Here is a 22971-nt window from a genome sequence, read left to right on the forward strand (position 1 = left end):
GTTTCAATAACTTAAGACATTTTAAATGGTTAGAATAATATTTTAAAAATTTGTTTTTATTAACAATAAATGGAGTCAAGTAATCAACATGGAATGGAATCTTCAGAATTGAATTTTTATAAATTTTTATATTAAATTAAATAAATGTGTAAATTTATAGAATGTATGAAACTTTTTCATCATTTTTCTAAGATCTTCTGGCAAAAATTCCGAATCGCCGTATTTTTCGACAAGCGTATCAATTGCCGGTAGAACTTCTTCTTTACTATAATCCCATCCCATCCTAGCCATTTTAATTGCAGTATGTTTAGCCAATTCACTCAAATTATTCATCATCGCTTGCCATAATTTATCATCATCAGTTGTTGTTGAGCCTGTATTTGAAGATAATTCCAATTCAACATTGGGATTCACATTATTTTTCTCATAATAAGATGGTAATATCTTACGTCCTATTCTATTTACTACACCACGAATTGGTGCCGTTATAAATTTAAAAATACGTATAATAAATCGAAATGGTGCTAACACAATATCATATATAAATGAAAATGGTAAATGAATCGTATTTATAGCCGAATTAGTAACTGACCCAACAATTCCACGTTTGCGTCGAGATCGTGGAGCATCGTCATTTTTTTTATCATTACCAAATCCCATGAAACTTTTTGTTCTATCGAACATTGATTTCACTGGACTAAACATCCATGATGTCCAATCTTTTAATGGTTTTAATGTCCAATTATATATACGATCATATATTGATGACATAAATCCATTATCATTTTTATCTGTATCATAAGGATTTGGTTCATCTAAACAAATTAATTTTAAAAAAATTTTTAATAATCGTAATAATAATACTACTAATAATATTGCTAATAATGCTAATAATAATAATAATAATAATAATAATAATAATAATAATAATAATAATAATAATAATAATAATAATAATAATAATAATAATAATAATAATAATAATAATAATAATAATAATAATAATAATAATAATAATAATAATAATAATAATAATAATAATAATAATAATAATAATAATAATAATAATAATAATAATAATAATAATAATAATAATAATAATAATAATAATAATAATAATAATAATAATAATAATAATAATAATAATAATAATAATAATAATAATAATAATAATAATAATAATAATAATAATAATAATAATAATAATAATAATAATAATAATAATAATAATAATAATAATAATGCTAATAATAATAATAATAATAATAATAATAATAATAATAATAATAATAATAATAATAAAAAAATAATAACATGCCATTAAATAAATTGATACTACTAGATTCATGTTCAATAGGAATAAAATGCCAACTAGGATCTAAAGATGATAACGGTATCGGCTTATCATTATTTACCGGTACAGCATCAACAATAACAATATAAATAAATACGAAAACAAAAAATAAAGTCACTGTTAACTTAGACATGGTTGACTGTCTCTAATACTCATCGAAAGTTTTATTTAAATTTATGCGACGTTTCCCCTTCTACCTCAACTTCTTATCATTTTCCTCAAACAACAATTCAAATTTTAAGTAATTCCTCAAAATAAATCTATAACCACTCTATTTAATTATAAAAAATATATATTTTATAAACTTATTATTCATACTATTAATATGTTATTATATATGTTTAAATAATAATATTTTTCGTTTTCCATTTTGTAAAAATGCATTGTTTTTAAAATCGGTTGGCTAATTGTTGCACTATCTTTAAGGTCAATGCAATTTTACTAATTACTATAAGACCAATGCCAATGCTATAATCCAATGACGCATTCGTATGCTTACTTATCACTAATTTTTACCTGATAAAATATAATTATTCTAGTTTCCTCGATACTTTTATTATCAAATTTCCATACCTGCAATGTCAATACTAAATTTTATTTTCCTCTAATTTACAAACAATTTTTTTTTTACATACTAATTTTTTTAGCCTCATAAATATTTAATCTAAATTTAAAAAATTTACATAAAAAAAATATATGTACACATATATCTATATTCATACTTTATTGAAACTTTGATATATATAAAAAATATATAATTTTTTTCCCTACTAATTTTCTCTACTCAAAATTCATAAATTCTTACTAAAAACAATTAAAAAAATTTTTTTGAAAATATGAATCCTTAATTTTTATATAAATAAATAAATAAATAAACAAATAAATAAAGCAAATAAATAATAATAATAATAATTTTATTAAACAATTATCCATTCTTAACAATAACATATATTAAATAAACTATAAAAATCATTGATGTGTTTTGTAACTATAAAAATAATGATAATTAATTAACAATAACAATAATAATAATAAAAGTAATAAAATCAATTATTATGAAGGTTCAGCCGTTGGAGCAAGAGTGGTGCTGTCATCAATAACTGTTGCTTGGAAGGGCGTACATGAATATTGTAACTTGGATAAATTATACATAGTACAGGGTAGTTGTTCATTTTTAGTATGGATCAATATGCTGTTTACCAATTGTATCCCAACAGATATGAATGGCCAGAAGAATGATATAATAGAACCGAGAAGACCTTTGGTTGTTGTCTTCTGCATCACTAAATCTGGCGGTGCGTCTCCGTCCACTGATAAAGAAAATATAAATATGTTATTTTTATTTAGTAATAATAATTGTTTATTATAACAAATGTAAATATAAAGATAATTACTCTTGGCATCGACTATGGCAGCAACGAAAATCGTTACTATGAAAAATGCAAGCAAATATTTCTTTCGAACTAACATGATGAAGACACTTATTGAATAGCTTTTGATTAACGTACCGTAAGCTGTTTGACGGTCTTCTGAAATTACACGTCAGGATTGGCTTGTATTTATAACAAATGCCTGGTGACGTTTCAACTGCTATTGTTATTATTATTATTGTTATTGTTGTCATATTTTTTTTCAGTCCTCGAGCTTCGTTATCTCACTGTCGTACTTGAGCGAATAATTTAAACGATAACTATTGGCCGCAAACGAGAATGTTTGTTAAATATTTTAAAATGTATGGAATAATTAATTTTTCACTTTAAAAATATCAAGTTTTTACTTTTCCAATCGAAATATAGCCGGAAAAAAATCTCAACTGAATCCGACATTTGTCGAAAATTGCGGCTTCCGAAATTAGACCGGATCTCGTTTTCTTTTTTTTAAATTCATGATTTTTATAGCGGGATTCAAAAATGGATTTTTGTAGAACTTGGGCACTGGGCGCAGATAAAATTTACTGGGTGAGGAATTGAAAACTATATTCCTCTACTCACTCAAAGTGAATAAGCGAAATTCACTAATTATGTTTTAGAAAGTAAGGAAATTTTTGGTTTCAATTCATAGTGCAAAATATTTCTAGCAGCAGGAAAACCTTTTTTTCTGGGTAAGGTAAGAGACCTAGTACTCGATCACTACATTAATTTGTATATCTACATTTAATAAATATATATATAAACATACATGAGTGATCGGGTACTAGTTCCTTGATCAGGTATTGGGTCTCTTACGTTACACTGTAAAAAATTGGGGAGTAAATTCGGAATAATTATGAATTTTACTTAAATCCGAATCCACTCGGTCATTTGAAGTTTCGGAGTAAAAAAAAATCACTCCGCAAAGGGGGTAAATAGGGAGTTTTTTAACTTCCCGCTAAGAAAATTGCAAATTTTCAAAAAATGGGAAGTTATTGGTTTCGGTCAGATTTTCGAAAATCGAGTTTTCATCAGATGTAGACGTTTTGAGGTCCTAGGAAGCTATTATGACTATTCCCGGATGGACGTTCGTGTGTATGCGTGTGAGTTTGTGTAAACATTTTTTTATCCGACGATATCTTTGGAACGAATCAACAGATTTGAACGTCCTTGATGGCTATCGAAAGGGCTTGTCAAGACTTAGAATTGAATAGATTTTGCAGTAAATAGGTCATGTAGTTTACGAGTTATACGAAGAATAAAAATTAAAAATTTTTGTTGTTTTTGGTTTTTTGCGCATAAGTTATAAACCACTTGCCCGATTCGCCTCAAAATGTAGTCAGTTTTGAGTCTTGTTGAACCCTTTCGATTGCCACCAAGAACGTTCAAATCGGTTCATTCCATCCAAAGATATCGTCGGACAAAAATTATGATTTTTCAGTGAGGGTATGTTTTACCGGCCTAACAAATTTTTGAGCTCGAAGAGCTCAAAATTTAGAAGTAATAATGTTTGTGAGTTCCCTGAGCTCGAAAACAGCGGGAAGTTTTGGGGCTGGCCCGCAGGGTCAGGCGGGTTTCAGATTTTTTTTTCAGCGAAGTGATTTCTGATTGATTTGGATTTTATTTCCATCTGCATTCACTCCGATTCGAAATTTTGATATCAAAATAAACTTCCCTTCGGAGTAAATTTCACTCCGAGGGGATTAAATAAATAAACAGTCACCTGCTTTGAATTCACTGGATTTAATCCGCATTCGCTCAACAAATTTTTTACAGTATACTAAATCGATCGCGCTTGAATTGATCTAATACTCAATAATAAAACAATAGTAAACAGACAAATGCACCTGTACAAATAAAAAAAAATTACTTAATAATACTCTTAAGCAAATGTCAATAAATTACCGCCATCATACGTTTCGTGACTATAAAAAGTATTATAAAAGATATAAAATAATCAGTGCCGTTCGATCAGACGATAACGCTCACGAATTCGTGTTTCCATTAATCGCAAATACAATTCTATATATATATATAGTCGCGAACATTTAAGTAACAGGATCCATTAGTAACAACCACAATTACATAGAAAAAATCAAATTAAATTATATATACATTACAATACATTTTCAAGTTCTTTTTTTATGTCTCATAAAGTCATAAATTTTTTATCATTTGAAAATGAAAGTTATTACAAGACAGTTTATTTTTTAAAAATTCGTATTGTAAAGTTATAAAAGTTGTGAAAATTTGGAAATAAATTAATGAGATTTTTTAATGATTTTTGTTAATTAGTAAATGATCGAAGTAAATAATGAAAAGAGTGTTGGTATTATTAATCATTTTTTTAATATTACCTCCGATTAAAAATAATTTATTGATTCGGTCTAATTATATGTATGAAAAAATAATAGAAAGTGTACATAAATATTATAATAATACGTGTATTATATTAATACACGCAATAAAAGAGCCAGTTGAGCCTAAAGGTGAGTCGTTGATTTTTTTTTTTCTTTATTGATGGAAAAAATAAATTTTTTTATTTCAATTCAAAAATTTAAAAATAAATTATAAAGACAATTTTTTTTTTGAGTTTTATTTTAATTATCATCAGATTTTAAAAAATGTCACTGTAATAATTTTTAAAAATTTCATGATAAATGAATTTTTTTAAAATCACCGGAACAAGATAAATTTTTTTTTTTTCTACACAATCCAAAATCAGAACAAAAAAATTTCAAATGCTCATAAAAATTATTTTTTAATTTGCTCAACTTTTTATAAACCCCCCCCCCCCTCCTTGCTAATAAATTTAATTTATAAATTTTTTTTAAATAGTTGGGATCGAAACTTACACAAAATTGAAAGATCTTCAGTTACATTTTAGTAGATTAAATATACGTACCGCAGTAATGGATATCGCAACATTTATTTTAAAGGTATAAAATAAATATATTTATTAATAAAATATATAAATTTAAAATAACTAAATATTTATGATACTGAAGTCAGCCGGGGTCTAATAATTTTATGATCCTGAAGTTAGCAGACAATTAACAATTTTTGAATTTTTTTTTTAACAGATGAATTAAAAAAAAAAATGAAAAATAAAAATATGCACATTTAGAAAATTGTAAAAACTACAGGTGCAATTTTTTAAAATATTTTTTTTTTTTATAATTTATCGTTTAAAAAAAAATCTAAAATTTATTAGATGTCGGCTGACTTCAGTCTCATAATAATTTTTAGATTTTTTTTTAAACGATACATTATAAAAAAAAAAATTTTTTTTAAATTGCACCTGTAGTTTTTGAAATTTTCTACATGTGCATATTTTTATTTTTCATTTTTTTTGTAATTTATTTGTTGAAATAAAAATCCAAAAATTGTTAACTGTCTGCTAACCAGAATCATAAATATTTCAGATCGGCGGTAGTTATTATCACATCAAAAGGCCACTATTTGTTCTATTAAATGACTCCGAAGATTTAAGACACCAATTTTCTACGGTAATTATTGAATTTTTTTTATAATTAATATAGATACTAATTAATTTAATTAGTTAATAGCGCCGTCAATTGATATGGCCTACCCAACCTGGTTAACATTTTTCCGCGTCGAAACGTCAATAGACGATTTTTTCCGTGACGTCTATGTACCGTTCGATTGTACATTTTTGGTCTCGAAAGAAAATTTCGACTACGAATTCGAGGCCGAAATAATAACGGAAGTTTATCAAGTCTACAGAGGATTGGAATTGAGACAGGAAACTTTCGCGACCTGGGATATCGTCGACGGAATTATATATCCTAAATTAAGTTTATATCAACGGAGGAGTAATTTATATGGTCATACATTGCGTGTTATTTCTATCGAGGTAATTAATAATTAATTAATCATGAAAAAAAAGTAGGGGAGGCCGGGGCAAGACGGCCCACCTGGGGCAAGAAGGCCCACCTCAAAAATTAACCAAAAATTTTTTTTTCTTGTTTTCTTTTGATTATCACAAATTTAGATTATTTACTCATTTTTAGCCCGATACGTGAAACTTGGGGCAAAATGAACCACTCAAAAATTCTAAAAGAAAATGTATTTCATAGTATTATAACCTAGTTATGATTAATTTAATAGAAATATCATTTTTTGGTTAATTATATGGATTTGGATTAAAATAGAGCATTTGAAAAAGTTAAAAAAACCAATAATCAATTTTTTATTCAATAGAAAAATAATTATTAATCAATTGTTATTTTTTATTAAATAACTTTTAATTTGTTCATATAATTGGTTATAGAACCCAAAAAAACTATTATAATTATTATATACAACATTATGAATAATATATTTATAGAATTAACAACATTAACTATTAAAATGTAACAAAAATACTTTTTGAAGTATTAAATTTAATTTAAGTGTATTATAAATTAATCCTCACAATATTCACAAATGTACGTATCGGAAAAATATTCGTCAACTCCTGCACAGGAATCATGAGCCCATTCTTTACATTGTTGACATTGAATCCATGATTCTTTTAATTCCAAATACAGTTTATGACAGGAGAGACAGTAACAATCGTCATTTTTACAATTAAAAGAAAAAAATTTTTTTTTCATTTTTTTTCGGAGGGGGCCGTCTTGCCCCAAAAAAAAAAAAATTTTTTTCAGGAGCTTCACCAAAATTTTGGTGAATTGAGTTCAAGTTGGACAAGAGTAAATCGACTTGATGGTTAAAAGCCACAAATAATAATAACCGGCTTAGGTGGGCCGTCTTGCTCCGGTCTCCCCTATGATACTGAAGTTAGCCGACGTTTAATAAATTTTGGATTTTTTTAAAAGCGATAAATCGTATAAAAAAATTTTTTTGAAAAATTGCACCTATAGTTTTTCGAATTTTTTACATGTGCATATTTTTATTTTTTTTTTTTTTGATTGATCTGTTGAAAAAAGAAAATCCGAAAATTGTATGCAGAAAAAAATGATGCTCAAAATTTTAATAGTTTGTAGTTTACTTTTGACTTAAAACTAGTATATTTGTATACTAATATCAAATCAGGATCATTATATATTACAAAATGGCTATTATTTATATTAAAATTTGATACACATAGAAGAGTAAAATTTGTAATTTCGTATATTAAAATTAATATGAAAAAGAATCGATAAATTGGTATCTACAGTTATTTATTACTATTCAAATAAACATAGAAAAAATTAAAAAATTTACTACTTATTCGGTTTATGTATATAATAAATTAATATATAATAACGAATAAATAACATTTTATATTAATTATTAGTCAATAAAATAGAATTTATAAAATAAGAGTTAAAAGTTTTCGGTATTTTTATGAGCAAAAAATCAGTATCTAGTATACTAATTTTTCATTTTATTATTTACCACTTATTCGATTTATGTATATTGTAAATTAATTTATAACGATGAATAAATGATATTTTAAGCTAATAATTGATCAGTGATATCGAATTCATAAAATAAAAATTAGTAACTTTTCCAATTTTTCGGCTGGAAAAATCAGTATCTAAGATATATAGCAATTCTTAATTAGACCAATGATTACTTTTTAATAGATGTATGCCATAAATTAATTAATTTTCACTAATAAGTCACGTATTTATATACCTAAAAATAATAATATTTCCCTGATTAAAAAAGTTCATTGAAAAAGATTGAAAATTATTTCAATTCTTTTCAATCCCACGGAAGTTTTGGAAAGTATTGAATGGAATTGAAATTACGATCATTTGAATACTTTATAATTCTTAAAATGGAATTCAAAAGTATTGAAAAGAATTCAATCTTTCATCATTTCAATACCTTCCGATATGGAGTTATTTTGGTATTGAGAAGGATTCAGAAAGATTCAAAAATTTCAATTCATTTGAATTCTTTTCAATCCCACACATGACCCGAAATGTGAAATTATTTTGGTATTGAGAAGGATTCAGAAAGATTCAAAAATGTCAATTCATTTGAATCCTTTTCAATCCCATGTGTGACTCTAAAATTCGAAACTTTTTTGGTATTGAAAAGTATTCAGAAAGATTAAAAATATAAATTCATTTGAATCTTTTCCAATTCCTCGGAAGTTTAGAAATTCTTATATTATTTTGGGATCGAAAAGTATTAATTTTATGTCCAAATGAAAACCTTGGGGTATAGAAAGTATTCAAAAGGATTCAATTCCCGTCTTTTTCAATACTTTTCAATCAACTTTTTTAATCAGGGTTACTTACTTTTTGAAATAATTTATAGTAGCTTTTAGGAATCTACAAAAATTAGTAAACTACTTTGCATCAAGTACATAATAGTACTAATCATTGATAACAGATTCCACTTTTTACTATTATTTTTATTAATTTTTAATATTCTGTTTTTTCTGTGTAAGTTGTCTTCTAACTTCAAGATCAAAAAAAGTTGAGACAATAATTTAAAAATAAATTTTTATTTTTAGGATCCGCCTTCATCGATGATAATTCGTGACAAAGATAACAAAGTAATGGGTCTCAACGGATTTTTCGGGGGTATAATGGAATTATTGCAAGAAAGTATGAATTGCACGTAAGTTTATTTTTTTTTATCATCAGCGTTACTTTTACCATCTTCGTTACGGTCATTTTTATTTTTTTTACTCCCATTGTCTTTTTTTCCATCAAGTTTATCTAAAATTTCCTGCAACTGACGTTGAGTTTCTCGACGAAAATACTCCTCTTGATTCGCATAAGATTTTTCTTCAAATACGTCTGTTTTAGTTCCGTCACCACGTCGACGACCCACTGAGTAATTATTTTTTTTAACAGTAATTACACTCACATAATTTATTTTATTTAATTGTTTTATTATATTTTTAAACATTTTTATTTTATAAAAAATTTTTCTAATAAAAAAATATTTAATTATTTTTACTGATGTTTTTTTTTTTTTGTTTTACTAAATCGACAATTTCATGTCATACTCGAACAATAATTATTATTATTATTAATTTTTTTTTTTTGTAGACTAATTTATGAATCGACAGATGAATGGGGTTATTTATTAAATAATGGTACATGGACTGGTGCAATAAATTCATTAATTATCAATAAATCAGATATATTTGCTGCTGAATTATTAATGACAACTGAAAGATTGGATGCATTGAAATTTACAACCCCACTATATTCGACAAAGTAAATAAATTATGAATTATTATGGCTAATAAATATTGACAAGTTTGTAATAATTATTATCAAAGGTGCCGCACTTTTATCAAAAGACCAGCAACTTCAGTACTCAGTTGGGACAAGTACATAACACCGTTTGCTGATGACATTTGGAGTGCGCTTGGAGTTATCATTTTGATAAGCAGCGCATTTATTAAAATTATCAAGTCGGTAGCTGCAGTGATTCATTTGCAGAATGCCCAGAACGATCGGTTGGACTCGAAATTTTGGGATGTTGTTTTTTCAATATTCGGTGCATTATGCAGTCAAGGTAATTTCCGTTAAAAATAACTCAGTATTAATAGACGAAATTTATAACTTTTGAAATTCCTTCCCTAGCAGATCCGAATTACGGTAAAATACAGTATTTTACGACAAATTTACGGAAGAATTGCGGCAAAAGTGCGGGATTTTACCGAAAATTTGCCGTAAAATTACGGGGTTTCTACCGTAATTTACGATATTCAGAAGAATTACCGTAAAATACGTCATTATACCGTAAATTACGGTAACTTGCCATAATTTACGGCAAATGGCGGTAATTTACCGTAATTCGGATCCACTAATTGAATTCAATTCAAAAATAAAATTATTTACTCCTAATTTTCTATTTTTTTAAATATTCCGTGGCCCAATTTTCCCCATAGTGTCCATTTTGTAATCACGTACAATAAAAAAAAATTTCGAGCCACATTTTAATGAAAACTCTTAGTGGTCCATTTTACCCCTTTCCTATTTGCGGATAATAAAATTAAAGCCTTAAAATTTAATTTAAACCAACAAAAATTTTTTTTTTTTTAAATCACAAATTTCGTCTTGATAATTTTTTTTTTCGTAATTTCGATCTAATATGTTCTTAAATTTTCTGTTTAAAAATAGGAAGTCAATGAAAATCATATTGAAAAAAATTTGTTAATTTTCAGTGATATATTAAATTAATTACTTCATTAATTAAAAATTTATAATAATTATTAATGTTTATTATTATTATGATTAATAAAATAATTATTTCAAAGGAATGGAATTATCAACAATAAATCCGATCCGTATTGTACAGTTTTCAATTCATCTAACAGGCGTCGTAGTACTGGCGGCATATTCAGCAGCATTAATAAGCTCATTAGCCGTGAAAATATTTGTAATGCCTTTCACAACAATGGAGGGCTTATTAAAAGACCGTACCTACAGATTTGGTGTCGTAGGCGGATCTGCGGACTTTACATTTTTTCAGGTTTACTATCGCCCATTTAGTTAATTAATAATCAGTCAAATCATTCATTACTCAACTTATCCTTCTTCAGAATACATCGGACCCTGTAATGAGTGTCCTATTTGACGATGTGCTCGTCAAAGAGACCGATTTACCGACAAATTATTTAGAAGGATTGTCGAGAGTTTGCAGTGAAAGCAAGTACGCGTTTATGGCGCTGGATGCTGCAGTGTCACAATTAAAGTCATCAGTTGACTGCATTTTAGTGCCACTGGATACTATTTCTCAGACATCTATTGGCATGGCATTGACGCCTGACAGTCCTTATCGCGGCATTATCAATAACAAGTGAGTATAAGTTGCGGTCAAGTTGATGACAACTTCAGCCTCTGTAACTGTTGACTAAAAGTTGTCAACTTTCCCAGAAATGTGAGGGCAATCGACTGCTGCAACTTGCCGTCAACTTATGAAATGCAAACTTTTGTGTTCAACTTGATGACAAGTTGCGGTAGTAAATTGTTGCCAACTTTCCGTCAGCTTGCCCTGATAGCCGCATTTCTCTTTAAAAACATGCTCAGTGTTTTTGGTCAGTTTAACGTCAAGTTCTGCTGTTCTGAGTTTTTACTGTAATTTGAGTACAACATAAACTACAAGTTGACGTGAATCTACAGTCGTAATAGGAATGCACTCGAGTCAGACAGTTGCCTTCAAGTTGCGGAAAAAAAAACTTGAAAGGCTAAAATTGACTTCAATCTGACAGAAACTTGCGAGAAAAAAATTTAACTTCCAAATTGACAACAAATTACCGTCAACTATTTGCACTATAAAGTCTTTGCAGTCAGCTTGACATCATGTTGGTAGTAGATTTCTGTCAACTTGTCATCAAAATGGCTATCATGGATCATTATCACATTTCCGACTCCAAATGTCTGTCTCTACTTTATTTACTGCCGTATCCGGCAATTTTTCCTTATCTGCTTTCACTAAAAACCTACTCTGTAATTGTTAACATCCCTTCCTATTTCTTTTTTCTCCATATATTTAAAAAACTATAAATTAATTTTTTATGATAATCAACTCCTCATATATATTTCAGCATACTTTTATTAAGAGACAGTGGCTTACTAAATAAATTATTAAATTCCGACTGGGCATTACCTGGAGACAACGTTAGTATTTATATATATAAGCGTAAAAAATTAGAAGATAATTCAGAGTGATCTGGATTTGATTTAAATCCGGTCACTCCGACTAGGAGTTTTTCACTCTGAATTAACTGTACATTCATTTATTTAGATAAATTTTGTATTGATATTTTTTTTTCGTTAATTGAAGATACAAGACGCCTGGTCGACTGTAGAAATACAAGATATTCTACCCCTAATTGTCGTACTAATTGTCAGCAGTTGCACAAGTATTGTTTTTTTATGCAGTGAGAGACTGATTCACATTAAAATGGCCCACAATCGCGGGAAGAAAAACGTAAATTTAATCAAAGGTGTTAAATTCCCAATGAATGATGAAAAATTATTCAAAGGATATTTTAAATAATTATTTTTTTTGTGGTGTAAATAACATAATTTTTTTTTTTTATCAAAAAAATTTTATGAGTGTGAATACTGTGAATGTAGCAGACATCTAACAAATTTATAATTATTAATTATAAATAAATGAGTAAATAATTAATCAAATAAAATTTTTAAAAAATGCGCATTTAAAAAATTTAAAAATTAATAAGTGCATTTTTTATAAAAGTTTTTTTTTAAATATTTACTCTATTTATTTATTATTTTAAATTTGTCTGATTGCTGCACTCATAAAATTTTTATTTATTTTAGACAAATTATTTTATAAATAATTATTTATTAAAAATATTTGAAAAAATATTCTAGAATATTCTTTTGAAATAAATATATGGTATAAATAAAATTGAAGGAATTACTTAATCCTAAGTACACAAATACTACAAAATAACAAATAGTCTGATTGTATGAAAAATTCCAAAGGTATTAGACAGAAATTAAATTTAGTTGCAGTTAATCACTCGTGCGTGAACGTTTGTCTAAATAAATTTTCTCAAATAACTGTAATTAATATAAATTAAAAATGTCGCGTGATGTCAAATCCAAGCATGAGTTAGAGAAAAAACCGATTTTTCGTAGTGCAAATAAAGAAAATGTTTTTAAAGATTCGGTAAAAAGTAAAAAATTACTTGGTGCGATTCCTAAGCAAATAATAAATAATGATAATGGGGTTGAAAAAAAATCTCGATCGCGTTTATTGAGCATTGGAAATATTCCCCCGAGAAATTTAAAAATAAAAAAAGAGATAAATTTTTCCCCATCAATAAAATCCGCGGGTATGTATAGTGGCTCGCGCTTTGAAATTTTTAACGAGGATTTAATGAACGGTTCCGTTGCAATGGAAATTAAAATGCATAAAAAAATAAAAGAGCATCATGATAATTTTGGTATCGTTAAGGAAACTACAGAAAAAACAAAACTAACAATTAAAAAAAGCATTAAAAATCCTGGCAACGGAAATGGAGCCGGGGTTGGAGATAAAAATGATCTAATATATGAAGTCGATAAAATACAATTTAAAAGTACGCCTAAGACAGTCGCGTTTGCTGATGACTGTGTTGAGCAAGGAGGACATATTGGCGAAGGAAATAATTTTTCTGTGAAGACTCCGAGGGAAAAGACGCCGATGCCATCGGTCGCGAACGCTAACGTCGATGAGTTGACACAGAGAAGCAAATTCCGGCGCGTAAAATCATTTTTCAAGGACATTGAGAAAAATGACCCCGTTGGTGAAGATAAAGCTGGCGATAAGAAGGTACTGAAGCGCAGGGCCTCGCAGCAGTTCTTGGAGAGCTTGGGGTATTTTGAACAAAAAGCTCAAGAGGGAGACATCAAAGGGTCCATAAAAAATGATTTTCCCGGAAGTTTGCAGGCCAAGAGAGTCATGGAGCTGAAAGCTGAAGACAAAAGAGCTAAAAATGGAACCCCAGAGGATACCAGATTTAATTTGCCACCCAAAGAACCGGTATGCGATTTTTTTTTATGGGAAAATTTAATTCGGTTGTAAATTTTTTTTTTTTTTTTTAAATTATTTTTTATTTGTACAGATAAAAGTCGAGCATAAGAAGTCATCGGTAGCAACAATCGTAAAGAAGAAGCTGATCAACAGTTCATTTCTTAATTACACTCCTGATTATTATAATAAAGATTTGCTGAAATTTTATGAAGAAAAAGAATCCACTCGCCGTCGGATTTTATTTGATAACCGCCGACTTAATTTATCAAAAAATCAGAGAGCCATTCTTGTCAAACATCTTATCAACGTTAACGTTAGTAAATTATTAATAATAATGATGATATAAATTATTGGGATAAATAAAATAATTATTTTGGGTTTACAGAGAGGTTTTAATCATCCGACGTATTTAACGTACTACGCAGTTCGTTTGATGGATGACGTCTTGTCACTTTTAACACCAATACCAACAGAGAGATTACAACTTGTAGAATTGGCCTCTTATTGGATTATTTTGAAAAGAGATCATCATTTCCACTGCACGCCTTTGGTAATTTTTTCATTATTTAAGTAATTAGTTAATTAATATAATGGCGAATAGTATGAATGAAAACAAAAAAAAAGTAATAGAAGAAGACCCCCCCCCCTTTTTTGAATGAGCAATGACTCAATTTTGACTATTGAATTGAAATTTTAATTATAAATTAAAATCACAGTTACAAGGATATATTAGTTGTTATTAATTAATGTTTATTCTGATCATCATACAACGTTTCGTTGGTTTCCAAACTTTGTCAAGTACTAAAAAACAAGAATATTAAATTAAAAATTATCATCTTATACAAATTTTTTTATTTTACAACTATACTAGTATATAAATTTAATTTGTAGATTAAATTAGTACTAGTTCAAACTGCATAAATTTATATACTTAAATCAATTACCTCAATCAATTTAAAACATTAACTGTTAAGTAAATAATTATAAATTGTGACCATATGATAACAGTTTTCCTTTTTCACAATAATCATTTCTAAAATAAATAAATAGCTTAAGGTAAAAGCACCAATTATTGATGGGGGTCCAATTATTGACGCCCTATTCTATTTTAGAACATATTTAATTACCTATTATATTAATAATAATCGTATACATTTTTAAATAATCTATATAATTTAAGAAATCGAAAACAAATTATTGTTAGTGAAAAATATTAAATATTCATTAATAAAAAAAATAAAAGTCATTCGAGTCTATCGAAACAGCTTGTGAGCGTCAATTTTCTTAACTATTGCGGTTAGAAAAGCAGTCTTTTGAAACGATGATTTTTCATTATTTTTTCCATCTAATCACATCAACTTTTTTTTTATAAATAAATAAAATATAAAAAATTAACAATATCATATATTTACAGTAAATTACATGCTTTTTAATTTTAAAATAGTGGATGTCAATAATTAGTACATAATATTGAAGTTGTATCTCATATTGACAGGTCAGTAGACAGCGCCATAACGTCTTTTTTTTCAAACATAAATCTATTAAAAACTTAAACCATAATATTCGAGAACCCACGCTGTCATATGTATAATATTAAATTGTTATTAAAAAAATGATTAATTGATTTTGATTTAATGAAAAAACATTTTTATTAGTTTCGTGTTTAAAATAAAGGTGAATGAAAAACATTATAAAATAAATATTTATTCAATTAAATTAAAAATTAACCTCATTTTCAAAAAGTAAATATAAATTTCAACAGATCAGTGACGTATGCGCATTAAGGGTGTCAATAATTGGAGCAACAGCATGTCAATAGTTAGATCAGTCGGGTTTTTAACCTGTCAATAATTGGTGTATCCGAGTAACTTATTTTATCGCTTTAAATTAATTAGTAAATGTAATTTATTATTATAAAAAAATATGAATTTGTTTAGTTAAAAGACTAAATAAGACAATGTTAAAATTTAAATTCAATAATTTTAATCGTTAATATGTTTAAAAAAATGGGATTACTATCTTGTCTCTTATAGTGTCAATAATTGGTGCTTTTACCTTATATGCACTATGTTTTGTTCTTTAGTTAAAAAAGAAATAATAAATAAGGTTAAAACAATAAATATAACTTGTCATTTAAATATTCGATGAAATAAGTAATAACAGCTGATTAAGATTAATATATCCTTGTAAATGTGATTTTAATTTATAATTATTATCAAAATGGATATGAATCAACGGAATATTAAAATTTTAATAATTTAATAAAAATTAATTAGTGTAATAATTTAAAAAAACGAGTGTAAATGTTGCAGACATCAAACAAATTTAAAATAATAAATAAATAGGGTAAATAATTTTTAAAAAAATATTTATAAAAAATGCACTTACTAATTTCAAAATTTTTTGAATGTGCATTTTTTTTTAATTTAATTTTATTAATTATTTGCTCTATTTATTAATCATTTTAAATTTGTCTGATGTCTGCTACATTCACACTCATAAAAAAAATACTAGATAATTATTATTTTGTTACAAAAAAAAAAAGAATTTCTTTGGGGTAAAAAATTTTTCGTATTATGAATTGAAAACAAAAAATTTCTTGGGAAAAGAAATTATTTTTTTCTATTTAGGATAAAGATAAAAAAAAAATTACGTATAATTATTTTGAATAAACTGTTAAAAAAATACCGGAGTGATTAGAAATTAAAAAATTTACTGTCCCAAATCAAACAGTAATTTTCTTTTTCAATTTCTTAATTTATAATTGAAATTATATTTAAATTATCGTGAGTTGCACTGAGCTTAAGAACGTATATGTTGTCACCTAACTGTATCTCCTCCGGTATAGTGTAGGGGTTATCATTCCTGGTTTTCACCCAGGCGACCCGGGTTCGATTCCCGGTACCGGAATATTATTTTTTTTTTTTTTTTCAAAATTTATTAACAAAAATTTATAAATCGAACTATTAATAGTAGAGATAAGTTTTAATTTCCTTAATTAATTAATTTGTGTATTTGGTATACAGAAAATTTATGAGTCTCCCTATCAGACGGCACTCTGCACAAATATATCATTAAAAATATTTTTATTTTTTACAGGCTGATAAAATTGTTGCGCTATCAAATGGCGCATTTACGGTTAAAGAATTAAATGAATGGGAGCGCAAAATATTAATGTTACTAAGTTTTGATATTTCGTATCCTGATGTGTCATCGATGGTAGTTCTAAATATTTTGTCAGATTCAAATCTTTCAAGAATCGGGGATAATAATATTGGTAGTGCTTATTATTTCGCTAGCTATATGGTAACGTATTATTATTAAATAAAACAGTAGTCTCAATCAAGTACCCGGAGAAAATATTCTCGTCTGGAATGCTATGGTGTCATAGTAAAGCCGGATCATGTTGACCACTTGCAGAAATTGAAATATAAATAAAAAAATTACTGCAGCCATAGTAAAGTTGACGACAATTATATCAGAAGTTGCTGTAACCATTGAAAATTTTACTGTGGTCATAGTAATTTTTTCACGTGTTGATGTAAATTTCCGCTAATGGTCCGGCTTTACCATGACACCATAACGTTTCAAACAAGAATAATTTCTTCGTGAAACTTTGGTCGATGCACGTCAACAGACGGCTTAATATGCAGTCGACTTCGTTATAAGCCTGGTCTAGGAGACAGGAGAAATTTTTGAAAAATTCCAGCCTCCTCACTATCGTGGGTTTTATTTTGTTCTCGACTACCCGTAATAAGCCTCTGTTATTTAATATGATTTTATTAAATCATTATTACAGTAAATTATTCTCCGCGAAACATACACAGTAAATATATTGTGTTAAAATCAACACAATCTGTGTGTTAGAAACGGTCCACACAATATTTGTGTTATTTTTGAACACAGACTATTTGTGTTAAAATTTTAACACAAAATTCGAGTAATACGAGAAATAACTTCAACACTTTTTAAATGTTAATGGCGACACAAAAAAAATGTTAACTTTTACATTTTATTTTTGTACCATCAATTATTTTTAGGTTATCAAAAGTGTCAACAATTATTATTCAACATTGAACTATTTTGTGATAGTAAACATGATCCTAAAGTTAGCAGACAGTTAACAATTTTTGAATTTTTTTATCAACAAATCAATTACAAAAAAAAATTAAAAAATGAAAATGTGCGCATGTAGAAAAGCAAAGAACCACAGATGCAATTTTTTAAATATTTTTTTTTTTTTAAACTATACGAATCATGAACTTTGTCACCTTAATTTTTTTATGTCCAATTGAAAATAAATAAAATCATTGTCACAAAAATAATAACTAACCTAGCAGAACTAATGCTTAACCCTTCAGCACCCGCGTTAGAACAACGTAAAACATTACCCGCGTGACGAGAAAAAGTCTCACGCTTCGGCGAATTGTAAATTTTAAGTTAAATAAAACAAAAATATTATGCACTTTCCCAGTTATGACGTAATTATAATTCATTTGAATGTTTCGCTTGTTCTTATTTTAGAATTTTCTACAATGTACTTGTTTTTGACTTTTTAATTTTGTAATTAATAACAGATGTAACGGCTGCAAAAATGGCGGTGATTGCCGAAAAGATTCGGAACTGCCCGAACTGAGCCGAACTTTATCAATTTTTACGCCTTACTTTACTCGCGTGATGAGAAAAAGTCTCATGGCTTTCAAAATAAATCTTTTGAAAATATTTTTTATGTTCGAAATAATTTTTAAATTTCAAAATCATAAAAAGCATGAAATTTTATTAAGATAAAAAATTTCACTAGGTCATTCCATTTAAAATTACTTAGAAAAAATTATTTGAAGTCAAGTGTGACAAAAAAACTCATAGCGCGGGTGCTGAAGGGTTAATGGCGCGTCCCGCGTGAATAGAAGAAAGCCATTTTTTTTAACACAATTCAACTGTCGCTTTAACACTTTTTTGTCTTGATTTTATAGTAACACTTAATAAATGTTGATAATATCGATTTTTGTACTAGGTAACACCTTTAAAGTGTTGAATATAGTAGATCGATTAAAAGTTTTAAGGTAACACAGAGAATTGTGTTGATTTGACACAAAATAATCAACACAAAAAATTTAACACGGACCGTTTTTAACACCAATACATAATTTTTTTACTGTCTATACTAGAGTGTGTCTTTTCAGAGCAACATTTTTTTTTAAGTGCATGGGAAAAAAATCATAGTTCAACACAAACAAAATGATTTCGCGCAAGAAAAAAAATTCTATGTGAATTACAGACCTAGCTCATTGAAAAAATCGATTTCCCGTTTAAATAACACGGGAAAATTTTATTTTTAACTTTGAGTATTTTTAACTCGTTAACCAATCAATATATTGAATAGACTAATATATATTTTTGTAGAAAATTGAACGTGCTACAAAAAAGGTCTCTTATCATTTTTTGATAAATCCATCTGTTCAAAAGTTATTGGAGCTCGAAGTCAAGTTATAGTAAATAGATCTTTTTACTTTTCCGGCAAAACTATCAGACTTATCACAAAATGTCAAAGGGTCTTTTTTGTTGACAATTTTATTCTCTACAAATTATCATCAGTAAAGTTTTTTCAAATTCTGCATTGTTTTTTAGTTATTTTAATTTCAATGTCGAGCTCTTTAATTCGATCAGAACACTACTTTTTTAAGAGCTTGAAATTAAAATGAATATAACTAGAAAACAATGCGAAATTTGAAAAAATTTTACTGATAATAATTTGTAGAGAATAAAACTGTCAACAAAAAAGACCCTATGACATTTTGTGATAAGTCTGATAGTTTCACCGGAAAAGTAAAAAGATCTCGAAATTTACTATGACTTGACTTCGAGCACCAATAACTTTTGAACAGATGGATTTATCAAAAAATCACAAGATACCTTTTTTGTAGCACGTTCAATTTTCTACAAAAATATGTATTAGTCTATTCGATCTATTGATTGGTTAACGAGTTAAAAATACTCAAAGTTAAAAATAAAATTTTCCCGTGTTATTTAAACGGGAAATCGATTTGTTCGATGAGCAAGGTCTGTAATCGACATAAAATTTTTTTTCTTGCGCGAAATTATTTTTTTTGTGTTGAACTATAATTTTTTCTACATGCATTTAAAAAAAAATGTTGCTCTGAAATGACACACCCTAGTATAGACAGTAAATTTTCAACATTGATTTGGATATTTTTTCCTAGTCTTAGTTTGTAATTTAGATAATTTTAATGCAGGCTTATAACGGGGCGTCTGGTACGAAATTTAAAAGACTGATTAAGTGGGGTAAGGAAGAACTCAGTAACTGCCGATGAGTAAAAGAGATTTATTACGGACAGGCTTATTACAGGTAGTCGACTTTAGATGGACCAGAAGCCAGAGTTTTTTATGCAGACTAGTAAATTTATAAATTTTTACAGATTGAAGTATCGCTCTTTGATGAACAGTTAATGGAGGAATCCTCAATATTATTGGCATCTACAATTGCCGAATTATCAGTTGTGTTAGTAATGAGTACCCCCTATTCTACTGCAGATATTTCGTCAAGTGGTTGGTCTCCTTTGTATGCAAGTCGGTCAGTAATTTTTTATCTTTTTTATATTAATCAATTATCGAAAGTTTAAAAAAAAATTGTATTAGGAAAAATTTTTCCCTTGACTTATTAATTAAATTAAAAATTTTTTAGATTTCGAGAGCAAGACAGAATGCGTGTTCGTTCAAGGATAATACAACAGATAATAAAATCTGTTGGTGGCGGTGATCAAGAACATTGCGTTTATTCAAAATATAAGCGATCCCGCTATGGTGCAGTATCTCAAGCTCTCATTTTGCACATAACGAAACTACTGCCATCGTCCGATGATTGAATATCTTAATCAATCAATCAACTTCGTCATAAATGTTATCTGGTTTTAATTCGCTGATCAGTTGAATGTATGTCTTTTTTATTTATTTATAGAGGAATTTTACGAAATATTTATAATGAATTCGAGCTGGTCCTCATTAATTAGTATTATAATTTTGTATAAGAAAAAATTATTGTAATTCTTTTAAAAAAATAGAAATTTATCATTTAAATATAAATTACTTTTGGCGGCATTTTTAACTTCCCGCTAAGAAAATCGACGATTTTCATAAAATTGGGAAGTTATTGTTTTCACCCCGATTTGCGAAAATCGAAATTTTATCAGATGACGTTCTGAGGTCCTAGGAAGCTATTCTGACTATTTTTAGAATGATGTCCGAGTGTCTGTATGTATGTATGTATGTATGTATGTATGTGTGTGTGTGTGTGTGTGTGTGTGACCGGCTTATAACTTTAACTAATGAACCGATTTGGATGGTTAAGGCGGCAATCGAAAGAGCTTGTTGGCCATCAACTTTTCTGAAAATTTCAGATCATTTGATCAAGTAGATTCGAAAATATTAGCGAATTACGGAAAAAAAATTTTTTTTTTTTTTAGTTTTTTATTGATTTCTCAGAAACGACTCGAACGATCGACTTCAAAATCTAATCAGCTCTAGAACTCAATAAAACGCATCGATTGCCGTCTCAACCATCAAAATCGGTTCATTCGTTCGTGAGATATCGTGGGAGAAAGAAATACTAAAAACGGTTTTTTTCGAAAAGAATGGGATACAATAGTATTTTCGAGCTCGAAGAGCTCGAAAATGTACTCACAACAATGTTTTCGAGCTCAAGGAGCTCGAAAACAGCGGGAAGTTTTGGGGCTGGCCCGCAGGGTCTTCCGATAGACAGATTTTTTTTATCTATAATTATAAATTAATGCCATGAAATATGGCTGATAAGAATTCATGAGTAATCATAAATACAGCCACGAATTTATCTCAGCTACAAGTGACCAATAGACGAGCAGAGCAGACTACGATTCTTTAATCATAAAAGTTAAGCAGCATCGACGTTGGACATTAATTGGGTGGGTGACCCATGCGGGAAAAAAAATCATTCTATAAAACTTTATAAAATTTTATAAAATTTTACAAAATTTTATTAAACTTTGTACTGAAAATGGCCTGGTAAAATTTTGTGAAATTTCACAAAATTTTATAAATTTTTATAATATTTTATAAATTTTTAGAAAACTTTATAAAATTGTACCAGGCCATTTTCAGTATAAAATTTTATAAAATGTTAGTACTAAAATTTTGTAAAATTTTATAAAATTTTATAAAAACATTTTTTCCCGGGTAAACGTCCCAATCAGTCGAATTTTGAAAAAGTTATAGCTATTTAAAATGAAAAAAGTCATTTTTTTTTTAATTTATAACTTTTTTTTGGTTAGGTGAAAAAATTTTAAAATATCATGAGAAACATGTTTGATGGGGTAGAAAAAGAGAAAAAATTTTCAGCCAAATCTAAAGGGGTCGGGTTCAAAAGTGTTCGATTTGGCGTGGAATGCCCCATATACACTCTTTTACTCAGTGAAATGATGCACTTATAAAAACATTGAAATTCACTGTAGTTATTAGTAGTAAGTAGTTCTAATGATAGTTACTTATTAAAAAGTAATGTTTTAAATCTACTGTGTAAAAAGTAAAATTTTCAATATTTATATATCACACCAAAAACAGCACAGCTGTAATAGATTGCGCCAAGTACACGTTCAAATTGCAATAATATATTAACTGTACTATTCTACAAAAATATTTGAAATCACTAAATAATGCCAAGTTAAGATACAACATTCTGCAATA

At 27.6% G+C, this 22971-nt stretch overlaps 4 protein-coding genes and 1 non-coding gene across 8 annotated transcripts; 3 read left to right on the forward strand and 2 right to left on the reverse strand.

Annotated features, from left to right (window-relative positions):
- Window positions 1-26: 26 nt before the first annotated feature.
- Window positions 27-1697, reverse strand: LOC130671144 (uncharacterized). 3 transcript variants are annotated; one of them, XM_057474865.1, is made up of 3 exons: window positions 1319-1697; window positions 450-815; window positions 27-374 (listed from the first exon to the last, which is right to left on the reverse strand). In XM_057474865.1, the coding sequence occupies exons 1-3, from the start codon at window positions 1485-1487 to the stop codon at window positions 127-129; spliced, it is 783 nt and encodes a 260-aa protein (XP_057330848.1). In that variant the 5' UTR covers window positions 1488-1697; the 3' UTR covers window positions 27-126. The 3 variants fall into 3 exon arrangements, with proteins under 3 accessions (XP_057330848.1, XP_057330849.1, XP_057330847.1); XM_057474866.1 differs by having other exon boundaries at window positions 593-815; window positions 1319-1694; XM_057474864.1 differs by having other exon boundaries at window positions 27-815; window positions 1319-1695.
- A 554-nt stretch (window positions 1698-2251) lies between these two features.
- On the reverse strand, window positions 2252-2909 carry LOC130671355 (uncharacterized). The gene is made up of 2 exons (XM_057475197.1): window positions 2749-2909; window positions 2252-2664 (listed from the first exon to the last, which is right to left on the reverse strand). Exons 1-2 carry the CDS (start codon window positions 2822-2824, stop codon window positions 2408-2410), a joined length of 333 nt encoding a protein of 110 aa, XP_057331180.1. The 5' UTR covers window positions 2825-2909; the 3' UTR covers window positions 2252-2407.
- A 2173-nt stretch (window positions 2910-5082) lies between these two features.
- On the forward strand, window positions 5083-13226 carry LOC130671791 (probable glutamate receptor). 2 transcript variants are annotated; one of them, XM_057475871.1, is made up of 12 exons: window positions 5083-5252; window positions 5602-5702; window positions 6189-6272; window positions 6326-6640; window positions 9242-9348; window positions 9786-9956; window positions 10022-10260; window positions 11006-11220; window positions 11291-11547; window positions 12296-12368; window positions 12535-12766; window positions 13092-13226. In XM_057475871.1, exons 1-11 carry the CDS (start codon window positions 5159-5161, stop codon window positions 12748-12750), a joined length of 1872 nt encoding a protein of 623 aa, XP_057331854.1. In that variant the 5' UTR covers window positions 5083-5158; the 3' UTR covers window positions 12751-12766; window positions 13092-13226. The 2 variants fall into 2 exon arrangements, with proteins under 2 accessions (XP_057331854.1, XP_057331853.1); XM_057475870.1 differs by lacking the exon at window positions 13092-13226 and having other exon boundaries at window positions 12535-12827.
- On the forward strand, window positions 13209-21339 carry LOC130671790 (uncharacterized). Its single transcript, XM_057475869.1, has 6 exons — window positions 13209-14247; window positions 14330-14551; window positions 14624-14788; window positions 17338-17544; window positions 20676-20830; window positions 20942-21339. Exons 1-6 carry the CDS (start codon window positions 13306-13308, stop codon window positions 21120-21122), a joined length of 1872 nt encoding a protein of 623 aa, XP_057331852.1. The 5' UTR covers window positions 13209-13305; the 3' UTR covers window positions 21123-21339.
- Trnae-uuc (transfer RNA glutamic acid (anticodon UUC)) lies at window positions 17077-17148 on the forward strand. The gene has a single exon. It is a non-coding gene; the product is annotated as a tRNA-Glu (tRNA).
- Window positions 21340-22971: the final 1632 nt, after the last annotated feature.

The sequence above is a fragment of the Microplitis mediator genome, chromosome 7, assembly GCF_029852145.1.
Source record: "Microplitis mediator isolate UGA2020A chromosome 7, iyMicMedi2.1, whole genome shotgun sequence".
NCBI lineage: Eukaryota > Metazoa > Arthropoda > Insecta > Hymenoptera > Braconidae > Microplitis > Microplitis mediator.